This window comes from Akebia trifoliata, chromosome 1 (genome assembly GCF_017979445.1).
Source record: "Akebia trifoliata isolate Shusen 1 chromosome 1, ASM1797944v1, whole genome shotgun sequence".
Taxonomy (NCBI): domain Eukaryota; kingdom Viridiplantae; phylum Streptophyta; class Magnoliopsida; order Ranunculales; family Lardizabalaceae; genus Akebia; species Akebia trifoliata.
This window is the reverse complement of record NC_141375.1, coordinates 23,817,323-23,829,051: the sequence shown is the minus strand read 5'-3', so window position 1 is coordinate 23,829,051 and position 11,729 is coordinate 23,817,323. Positions and strand designations below refer to the sequence as shown.

The window sequence follows — 11,729 nt, the reverse complement described above, 5'->3', positions numbered from 1 at the left end:
GAATCGTAACGATGTAGTCCATTCATGTGGTCTTATTATCTGAAGTACGCATTCATCCCAATTCCTAATTACAGGAAGAAATAAATATATATATATATATATATATATGGGTCGGGTTCGTAGACACATAAAGTTACTCATAAAGCTACAATGTTTTTGTCTTATATGGTTAAAAAGGTTCGAAATGAGCTGATTTTTTGTGAGGATGATCTCTATGGTGAGGGGATCATCCTTGCAAAAAATCATCCCATTCCAAAACTTCTAACCCCATCAAAAATGGTTTACAAAAATTGGATGGTTTAAAATTTTTTCACTTGTAAACATGGGGCTAGAAGTTTCGTAATGGGCTGATTTTTGGCAAGGATGATCTCCTCACCATAGAGATCATTCTCACAAAAAATCAGTCCATTCCAAACATTTTTTCCCATATAAGACAAAATACGTTGTAGCTTTATGAGTAGCTTTATGTGTAAACGGATCCTAATCCTTCATATATATATATTATATATATATGAGTAGCGTTCAATGGCCAACAGTTTGGCAAACATTTGCAACACAATTTTTCAAAACATGGGTTAGAGGTCTTGGAATGGGCTGATTTTTGGTGAGGATGATCTCTATGGTGAGGATCATCATCTCCAAAAATCAGCCCATTCCAAAACTTCTAACCTCATCAAAAATGGTTTACAAAAAATGGACGGTTCACGATTTTTCAACTTGTAAAATGGGACTAGAAGTTTTGGAATGAGCTGATTTTTGGTGAGGATGATCTCCTCACCGTAGAGATCATCCTCACCAAAAATCAGCCCATTCCAGACCTCTAAACCCAATGTTTTGAAAAAGTGTTTGCCAAAATATTTGCCAAACTGTTGGCCACGGATAGGGACCCTATATATATATAATATAGGGTCACGTTCCTAAGACTCATATTGAGACTCACATTGCGACACAAACCGTTTTGTCTTATATGGGCAAAAATGTTTGGAAGAGCTGATTTTTTGTGAGGATGATCTCTGTGATGAGGGGATCATCCTGGCAAAAAATCATCCAATTCCAAAACTTCTAACCCCATCAAAATTGATTTACAAAAATTGGACGGTCTATAATTTTTCAAAAAAATTGGACGGTCTAGAAGTTTCATAATGAGCTGATTTTTGGCAAGGATGATCTCCTCACCATAGAGATCATCCTCACAAAAAATCAGCCCATTCCAAATATTTTTGCCCATATAAGACAAAACGGTGTGTCGCAATGTGAGTCCCAATATGAGTCTTAGGAACGCTGTTCATATATATATATATATATATATATATATATATGAACAGCGTTCCTAAGACTCATATTGGGACTCACATTGCGACACACCGTTTTGTCTTATATGGGCAAAAATATTTGGAATGGGCTGATTTTTTGTGAGGATGATCTCTATGGTGAGGAGATCAACCTTGCAAAAATCAGCTCATTATGAAACTTCTAGACCGTCCTTTTTGTTGAAAAATTATATACCGTCCAATTTTTTTAAATCATTTTGATGGGGTTAGAAGTTTTGGAATGGGATGATTTTTGCCAGGATGATCCCCTCATCACAGAGATCATCCTCACAAAAATCAGCTCATTCCAAACATTTTTGTTCATATAAGACAAAACGATGTGTCGCAATGTGAGTCTCAATATGAGTCTTAGGACGTGACCCTATATATATTTGGCACCCTTCTATTTGCCCTAGTGTTTTGTCTTAAAGTTTTGGAATGGGCTGATTTTTGGTGAGGATGATCTTTATGGTGAGGAGATCATTCTCACCAAAAATCAGTCCATTCCGAAACTTCTAACCCCATCAAAAATGATTTACAAAAAATTGACGGTCCATGATTCTTCAACTTGTAAATATGGGGCTAGAAATTTCGAAATGGGCTGAATTTTGATAATGATGATCTCCTCACCATAGAGATCATCCTCACCAAAAATAACCCATTCCAAAACTTCTAATGACAGAACACGTAGAGCAAAACGAAGGGCAAATAGTAGGGTGCTGAACATTTTCATATATATATATATATATATATATTATATATATATATATTATGTTTCTAGACATTTTGGATTCTCAATTATTGGTGTGTTACTAGTAAAAGTTGATGAGTAAATAATACCTTTCTTAATATATATTTACCTTGCAATTTTATTATGTTGGCAACTCAAACATTGAAATTAGAGTTTTTTACAACTCTCACAAGCAACCACACACTGAAGTTGACATTATTCGTAACTCTCATATACAACCAAACACTGAAGTTATAATTAACTCTCATATTCAACTTTCGAAAGTCCAATTCTCATGCTTCTCCACCAGCAGATTTCTTGTTAGGTTCAAAGGCATACTTGATGAGCGAGTCCTTGATCGAAAGCAACTCAGGAAACTCCTCCTTCAACTTGGAAGCATCCATCTCATCGTTGCTACGAGGGGCAACTAAAACCTTGGCTTGTTCTTCTAATGTGAAGTTAACCCACTTAAAGTCAGGGTCAATGTAACCCTTGTACATATCTAGAATCTCATTATGACTCAAGACACCAGGGTTAGTAAAGTTCCATATACCCCTCAAATTCCGTTTTGCCATCTCGACTGAAATTGGTAGAAGTTCATCCAATACCGTCATGCTGTTTGGAATGTTTACCACTTTGTCGTAATGAGAAATCTTTGTAATGAAGTTACGAGGGTTACTAAGATCAGATGAAATAGGCATGCGGACTCTAAGGTTGCAAACATTGTCATACTCTTTCAAAAGTTCTTCAACCTGATTCATGTAAAGGAAAAATACGCGTAAACATTTAAATTTACAAAATCTAAAGGCAGGAAACCATAATTCAAGAAGGGGTATTGGATGAAGTTACCCTGGCCTTGGTCTGTGAATAGAATGAACCAGTGAAATTGGGTGTGTCTTCTTCCTTGAACCCAATGCCCGAACCTTCTGGGTGTGAGGCATCATACTCAAATATACACCCGGAACCGATCCGGATCGTGAAAATCTCAACTTTATATAAAAAAATTTGTTGGGCTTGGCCCGCCGTCGAATTTAAAAACCCCAAAATCCGCGGCCCGAAGACCACGTTTCAACTCTAGGGGTCGACGACTCTAACATATCACTCTCTCTCCTCTCTCTAACTGTTTCTATTTCTTTTGGCCTCTCTCACTGTTTCTCTTGCTCTCTGCCTCTCTCATCGAATTGATGACCTCTCATGGTCTCTTGCTCTTCTCGTCTCTTTTCTCACAAGTCATCGATCGATCGATCTTTCACAGTCCATCGCTTTCTCACAGTGGGCTCTCTCGATCGTCGACCTCATTTTTCATTCGCTCTCTCTCTCTCGATCGACCTCTCCATCGATCGATTGATCTCTCTATCTCTCTCTCACCGTTCTTTCTCGATTGATCTCTCTTTCGATCTGTCTCCCTCGATAGATCTCATCTCCCACTCTATTTGATCGATCGATCTCCTAGATTGATCCCCGTTCTCTCTGTATCTCCTCGAAACAGGGTACGACATCTCTCTCTATCTCGTTTTGTACCAAGGAAACCCTAGATCTAGATCTAATCCACAGCATCTCTCACTATCTCATAACAGCTCTCTGTATTAATTTTTGTTTGTTGTTGAATTTTAGGTTTTTTTGTTGTGGCAGATGTTACACTTTAGCAGTTAATTCTAATCTGACATTGTTGACACATTTTATTCTACATGTGGGATTTGCATTTGTTACTCAAGTTCAGTTCAGATAAATCTACAGTATAGAAATCATAATTTCTGTAAATAGAATTTTTGGTGGTGACAGTTGTTATAAATCAGTATTGCATTTGTAGATTTTTTTTTTTCTTCTCTTTTCAATCCCCTTTTTTACAGAGAGCATGTATCTACAAGATTGCCTAAATTTCACTTTCCTCCTAGAAAGTAGAAATACTAAAATGAGTGCAGAGCTGAACTTGCTTATTCTACCAATAGAATACAAGACACATCCATAACAGAACAGAAACAAATCTTCATCCTCATCATTGACTTTTCCTTGTAAGTTAAGGTATTGATGGAAGGGAATGGAGGAGCTTACACTTCAACTCTAAAGCAATATCAGGCCAAAGCCGATTTCTTCGCATGCGCTTGTTTGCAGAAGAACAATGGCTACAATATGGACTTCACCCCAGGTACCAAAAAATTAGCCATTTTCAATATATTATTCACTAATTTTTCATAATTTCATTTAAAAAATTAAGGTTTCAATTTTATTTTATTTTTTTTTTGTCATTTTCTTCCCTGACAGCCCAGCCATTGTTTCCCTTCTACTCTAAGCTATGAAATTGAAAGCATATGCTCAGCACAATTGCAATAAAATTGGGGGGGGGGGGGGGGGGGAAATTCAAATTAAGGTTAAGGCTGTGGGCTTGTTGCTACTAAGTGGTGTTGTCATATTATATTGTCAAATCTCATATTAAGTTATAATAATAAATCACCTAATCCTTATTAATATCAATTCCCACGACATGTTAAAATTTATATTATTCAAAAATATAGAAAACAATATAATCATGAATCCAATTAGGAACCATCATGGTCAAAATAATAAAAATTCAATGTCATCTTCGTTGGCATCCTTATTATCTGACGTTTCATCAATAAAATGGTCACCAACATCTTTGTCAAGGTCATCATCCCTTACTAGTGCATTAAGGTAATATTTTAATTATTCTCAGTTTAGTTGAGAAGTTCACATTAACCTAGTGTACAAGTGGAATGTGTGTTTTTGGACAGGTAAAAACATGGGCAAACTTCTGAATACCTTTTGTACAAGTGAAAGTTGGAGTGGAACTCCTGTACAAAGTTCAGATCCAATGCTACGAGGATGCCAAACTAATGAAGTTATTCCCTGAAATTGTGAGATCTCTCTACGACCAGGATGTGCTTGCAGAAGATACCATTCTCCTCTGGTTCGTAAAGGAAACAAACCTGAAGGGAAGGTATGCAAGTTGGCTATTAAAATAGTACAAAATCTGTGTTTATCCTTTAATTCCTTCTGATGGAGATTTCTTGATACATTCTCAACTGATCCTGGGTTGTCATGACTCAATCTGTCTAACCCTTAACCTCCCTTTCTATGTGATATACATTTTCAGGTTTGCCAACTTCATCTCTCTTTCCATTTCTTTACTTCATGGTAAGTGTGTATTTTACTTCATTGAATTTGTTCATCACTTATCTTCTGTCAATTTTCCCATATTCACGTCAAATTTGTGCTAACTATTCTTATAAAGTAAATTTCATTGTAGATACAAGACTTTCATATTGCGGAAAGGGAAGAAGATATTGGATCTATGCTGGTTTGTGGGTGAGCACATGTTAACGATGGTATCTCATTTGAGTACTTCATAAACAAAGCTTATAATGCGTTAATGTGTTGTAGGAGCTTCATATATGTTTGGAAGAGCTTTAAACTTCTGTTCTTGCCTAACATACTTTGTGCATTGTCCCCCATAGTGATTCTTTTAGCTTACCCTTGCCTAGCTCATCGGATTTGAAGTTGACTTGTTTGTTCTTCAACACTTGTATCATTTTTTAATCAGCACACCCCTTTGGAGCTCCATGAAATTGCAAGCGAATATTGGGAAGTTATCACAATGATTTCAGCGCATGAATTTCTTTTGCATCCTCAGGGAAAAAATCATCGGTAATGATTCCTTTGTAATATTTGTAATGTAAAAGCTACTGAGATGTTATTTGTTTGATGGACCGCCCTTTCCATGGTTTGTTTTTGTGTTTAAGTAAATTTACTAATTTTCAATATCATGTACTTGAGATGATCTATCATTTTATTTCCTTTTTTTTTCCCGGTATGTGCTTGTGTTAGTAATATAACAGTTACAAGTCTTCATATGCCAGTCGAATTGCTGCTCATGGTTTTGGGTAAGGTCTTTATATGTCAATCTAATTGTTAGTTCCCCATTTTTATGGGTTCCATAAGACCCATGAGTCAATCAAAGGGTTGGCTCAAACATACATATAAGCTCACACTTGGCTATGGCTTTGTAAAAGAAAAATGGATCCTATATTGTGAAATTTGAGCTACATGATTGAGTCTGAATATTATGATTGAGTTGCAAAATATTTTTTAGATGAAATATTGTTATATTGAATTCCTAATAATCCTTATATAAAAAAAACTAGTTATATTAAAGTCACATAAATCCTTATAAGAAAAGTATTTCCTTTTCTACATAATAAATCATTTATATTGTAACTTTAAAGTCAAAATATCGTTTGATTTTGAACGGCGAGATCATAGGTATTTATTCTGAATATAATGAACCAATTTACTGGAATGGGAATTTTTCCTTATTCATTGCCAAAAATGGTAATTACACTGCTTTTTGTTCCCTTTATTTGCAGATTGAGGGAGTTGATGACAGCATCGGGAACTTAGTTTCAGTGATGGGTTGTTACTCGAACTAGCAAGGTTAGACCAGAGGTTCTCCAAGGGATTTTCAAGTGTTTTCTTCATTGTTGAAGCCTTTTAAAGAATGTAGATTAGCAATTTAAGTACACAAAGTTGTTATTTCTATTTGTTAATTTGAATTGGACTGCCGGTTCTTCTTGATTTTATATTTTAATAATATTGGTTGTTTTGTGCTGTAGCCAATAATTTGCGTGAATGCGCTACCTGTTTAGAGGGTCAGATGCAAGAGACCTCAAAAGAGATAACACGGGTTCCCTTCCCGATCATTGGATGTTAACCTCCGCCATGAGATTGTCGAACATGCTAGGGCAGGGGACGTGTAAGATCTTAATTTGAAGTCATTTAATGTATAGTTGTTTATTGATGGAGGAAGATTACAGTTTGAAATTTAATTATTTGCCAATTCAGTGTAGGTTTGTGCTTGGTGTTGTGTTAGTAGACATCCCTTTGGTGCAATTCTCCCCTCATGTAATATTAAAAAAAAAATGTTTATGTGCAGGCGGTCGAAGAGACAACGATATTAAAATAGCAATTCCCGGTGAGCTCTTTGAACACCACCTCTCTTTTGTGGTATGTTGTTCACACTAACTTGTTATCATGGTGCTGATCTTTTTTTCTTTCTTGATATAATTTATAAATATCAACAAATTTTATAAATCTGAATTGAAACAGTTGTGAGTAATAATATCAACTGAAGGGTTTTTTGGTGATTGCTGATTGGATTATCTGGGACTGGTTGACTACATCTGGCCGTATTGTTTAGGACAAGCAAGGGCAAGTGGAAGAGGAAACCAAGCTATGGACATGGGTCGGAATGGGCATGTTGTAGAAGAATGACACCCTTTGAGTTAAACATTATCAAAATTATTAAAATATAGAGAAAATTAAATATTTAGCCCCTCCCTATTAAGTTATTTCACATTATTTACATCAGCAGTCAACCTGGGTAGCTATACTTCTTATCTAGGCTTCGTACCATCCAAAGGGTCTAAGAGGATGAAAGGTCCCATAGATGATAGTAGTAAGATATTGAATACACATACCTTACTGAACTTTTGTCTTAAGTTAGTGTTGAAGGGTGTGAACAGGATTCATGTTCTAGACCTCAATATCTGGGATAAGGGCATGGACAATGGCGATGATTTAGGCCATATGACACAAACCTAAATAACAGTACCTCACTCACTCACATACTCGGTTCATGCTCTGGATTCTAAAGTATTTTTAAAGAATCAACATCAAATGTTCTGTTTCTGAAGTTTGTTAGTATTGTTAACTATGATCAAATCTAAATATGTGTCCTTCGTGTTCAGAATGCGGTGGTGGAAAAACGATGACTTGATGAGGCAGACAGCCTGACAGAAGTCAACAGTGAGAGCTCAATAGAGCCTATTTGCCACCTTGTTTGCGGCCCTTGACTTTTACAGGCAACAATGGCGGAGTCCAAGACAAAATACGATCGACAGACTCAGGTACCTTTCAGTCTTTCTCCTCTTTACCCTAGATGTAGAGTAGTTCTTATCTCCTCAAATCCCATCCCATCTCTGATTTTCCAGGGTAATTTGTGTGAACCGATGTTACAACTATGAAATTATGAGTGCGTTTGTCGTTATAGCGATTTCTGTAATATTATAAAATAATGGGAGTTGTTTGGTGTTATTTATATGGAAAGATGTATAATTAGTTGAAAGGTGTCTATAATATTGAAAACTTGTCGGAGATTTAGTGAGTAATCTTGCTAAAATGTCCTTAAAAGTTATATAGATGTCAAGAAGTGGTCGATCGGTATAGTTGTTATATAAAGTATTGCTTTTGAGTTACTCGTAGACAAGCTTTTATGATTTGGATTGAGATTTTAGTCAGAGAGCATATATTTATTCAAGTGGAATGAAATGAAGTGTAGTCATCTCAACCACTTAATACAACATTTCATTTCTGTAAAAAAAAATGGGATGAGATGTTTCTTCACCGTTAAATACTTTGTTTTCTAATTGAGAAAAAAAGATTGAGATGGATTCTGATTGAAAATTTGGTTGCGGTAGGTTATAACCTTTTCCGACAAATAACTTATGAGGATCCTTAGATCCTGTTCATCCACTTGTATTATCAAGTTATATTATAAAATAAAACTTTGGTCACTACTTATCTAATATTGAGAATATCAACACCAGTGTGATCGAGTGGTTTATAAAAGATTGAGGATTTAGAACTGACATTGCATAAGCCCGATAATTTTTGTTGCTTATCTTCCATAGATGATTTTTTCAAGTGCAATTGCAGGATCTGGGGGGAGCAAGGGCAATCAGCCCTTGAGAAGGCTAGTATTTGCTTACTTAATTGCGGTCCAACGGGTTCTGAAACATTGAAAAATCTTGTTCTTGGTGGAGTTGGAAGTATCATTGTCATTGATGGATCTAAAGTTGAACTAGGTGACCTTGGAAACAATTTTATGTGTAAGTTCTCTGTTTATGTCATTGGATGTTTCTCGAAATTTGCTTTTAATATTATACTTTCCGTATTGAGTTTATTGTGACATGGACAGTGGATGAATCAAGTGTTGGGCAATCAAAAGCAAAATCCACTGTGAATTTTTCTGGATGCCATTATGTGTTCTTACTTTGAAATGTGAAAATATATTAAACATAATAACCTACATTGTGTGTATTAGTAATTTTTGTCTTTTATGGATTTTGAGTGTGGATTGAGGTACATAATCCTATATTTAGTGATTAATGTTGAACATCATCATTTTTGTTTGGGTCCTAAAGGATGGCGATAATTGCTCCCATATTTTTTGTAAGTTACTTTTCACTTTTTAAAATCTTCGAAATATCCAGAATTTCATTTCTATAAGTTATGTGGCTTATGTATATATGTGAAATTATGTTATTGTGATTACATGTTAGAATGTTAGATGATGAATCATATTCATTTTTTGTTTTTATTTTTCCATATTTCATTGGTTTGCTTGCACAGAGAGAGAAACAGAGAGAACCAGAAAGCAAGTCCAAGGTTGACAATATGATGAATGGGCTTGGGAGGGTGCATTGACGATTGGCGTCCTGCATCTTCAGTGGAAGTAGTTTCTATTAGTTTTAGTGAACAATTGTTTAATATGTCGTTTGTGAATTAGTTGTTGGTTGTTGCAATGATACGTTTTGTATTTTGTATTAAATTGGATTTGATGTGAATTGAGTTCTTGGGTGGTCAAGATTTGGTTTATTTGAGTGATCTTTGTATTATGATTTTGTTGTTTTTCTGATTTTTTTACGGGTTTTTTATTGTGATTAGTGAATTAGAGGACCGTCCGATTTGTTGTTAAATCTCCTATTTGACGGTCATAGACTATGGAATTCTTTTGTTTTTTTTAAAAGCTTATCTTCTAATAATTTGATTGTTTAGGGCCGTCAAAAAAAAATTCTACAAGAAAAATATTTGACGAGCCTATTTGATGGGATAGTCCGTCAAATTTCTCAAAATTTGACGGGCTGTGACCGTCAAATATGGGCTTTTTTCACATAGTGCGAAGTTCATCATGAGCAGCCCTTGTTCCCTGCAAACATCTGCTAAGTTTAACGTACCTGTAATGTTTGTGCGAATTGTCTCTACTTTATGAGACTCGCACCAGTCAGCATTAGGTCTACCAGTCACACCGGCAGCATTAAAAACATGAGTAGGCTTGACACGCTGAATATCTGCCAAGAGTTGAGACCGATCCTCCAATTGTCCTCTCCCATACTCGAAAGGAATGCCTTGTTTGTCACATATCTTCCCAAGAAGACCTCCGATATATCCCGTCCTACCATAAATTAAGAACTTAAAGGATGATTTTGAGGTATCTTCAGACTCATTGAAATGTCTTTCAGTCCCCGACATCATCAACATTCTTGGATGTGGTAGTAATGCCCCAGAAACATCACCCCACCAATTAGGATTGCTAATGTACCACTCCATTGTCTTCTTCAACCCTTCTTCCCATGTAGTCCGCTCTGACCATCCTAAGACCTTCAGCTTCTGATCATCCAAGAAGTACCTTTGGTCATTGAATGGTCTGTTCTCCACGAACTTAATAACTGAATCTGGATGAAGCGAGAAAAGTTTGCATATATCCTTGGCCACATCAATCACTCCCCTTTCCTTTTTTGTCCCAATATTGTAAACATGACCGACTTCTCCTTTGTGGAGAATGACATCGAAAGCCTCAGCGACATCCTTACAATAGAGGTAACACCGCACGTTAGACCCATCCCCATGTATCGGGAGAGGCTTCCCTGCCATGGCCAAGAGGATAAACTTTGGAATTAATTTTTCAGGAAACTGGTTAGGACCGTAGACATTGTTTCCTCTTGTAGTTATAACAGGCAACCCATATGACCTCCCATATGCCATAACAAGCATTTCAGCCCCAGCTTTCGTTGCAGAGTATGGGTTTGTCGGGAGGAGCTGACAAGCCTCATGGTTTCCCACAACAGCATCCTCATCTGTCTCCCCATAGACTTCGTCTGTGCTCACATGGATGAACCTCCTAATCTGGCCAGTGACCTTGCATGCTTCGAGAAGAACATGAGTACCATAGATGTTGTTCTTGGTAAACTCAAAGCTGTTTCCAAAGGAGTTGTCAACGTGTGTCTGGGCTGCGAAGTGCATTATTGTGTCAATGGACTCAGTAATGAGGAGATAATTAACGAGGTCAGCACTGCCGACATCTCCCTTGACAAACGTGAAGTTGGGGATGATCTAGCGGGAAGAAGGTTCTTCAAATTCGAACAGTAATCGAGTTTGTCAAGGACGACAATCTTGTAGTCAGGATAGTTTTGAACAAGTCGGTTAGCGACATGGGATGCAATGAAACCAGCGGCTCCAGTAATTAGGATGTTCTTAGGTGAGTATGTGGCCATATCCAAGAAGCCTCTACTTCAAGATTTAGCAGGTTCAGAACTGAAAATTAAACAAAAAAAATATATATATACCCAACAAAATTAGGACAAGAAATCTTCCAATGAAACAACCCAAGGAAAGATATCATAGACAATTCAACTTCTAAACCCCGATCTGCTTTTTAGGCCTAAAACTTAAACTTGTCAAAACTTAAAACGGTTGCATCAAGATATCCATGACTTCGAACCAAAGGGATCATGAACTTTGTTCTCCCTAGCACTTTTTAAGTAGTACTATATGTTGAGTGTTGTGTTATCCTCCTCCGCTCCCAGGTGTCACGTGCTCACATATCGTGGCCCAAT

General features: G+C 36.6%; 1 protein-coding gene and 2 long non-coding RNA genes across 3 annotated transcripts; 2 read left to right on the top strand and 1 right to left on the bottom strand.

The window, feature by feature from the left end:
• Positions 1–2,128: 2,128 nt before the first annotated feature.
• Positions 2,129–11,710, bottom strand: LOC147411085 (trifunctional UDP-glucose 4,6-dehydratase/UDP-4-keto-6-deoxy-D-glucose 3,5-epimerase/UDP-4-keto-L-rhamnose-reductase RHM1-like). The gene is made up of 3 exons (XM_086444488.1): positions 10,013–11,710; positions 2,890–3,004; positions 2,129–2,792 (listed from the first exon to the last, which is right to left on the bottom strand). Exons 1-3 carry the CDS (start codon positions 11,134–11,136, stop codon positions 2,334–2,336), a joined length of 1,698 nt encoding a protein of 565 aa, XP_086300614.1. The 5' UTR covers positions 11,137–11,710; the 3' UTR covers positions 2,129–2,333.
• On the top strand, positions 4,849–5,408 carry LOC147411087 (uncharacterized). Its single transcript, XR_015178960.1, has 3 exons — positions 4,849–4,996; positions 5,153–5,193; positions 5,306–5,408. It is a non-coding gene; the product is annotated as an uncharacterized LOC147411087 (long non-coding RNA).
• On the top strand, positions 5,472–6,735 carry LOC147411086 (uncharacterized). Its single transcript, XR_015178959.1, has 3 exons — positions 5,472–5,703; positions 6,423–6,489; positions 6,669–6,735. It is a non-coding gene; the product is annotated as an uncharacterized LOC147411086 (long non-coding RNA).
• Positions 11,711–11,729: the final 19 nt, after the last annotated feature.

Coding starts and splice junctions, on each gene's coding strand:
- LOC147411085 (XM_086444488.1), bottom strand. CDS start 11,136: ATGCACTTCGCAGCCCAGACACACGTTGACAACTCCTTTGGAAACAGC. Junction 3,005..10,012: donor CTGCTCATGATGAACTTCGC/ACTATGTGAAAA, acceptor GATCCGGATCGG/TTCCGGGTGTATATTTGAGT. Junction 2,793..2,889: donor ATTCACAGACCAAGGCCAGG/GTAACTTCATCC, acceptor TACATGAATCAG/GTTGAAGAACTTTTGAAAGA.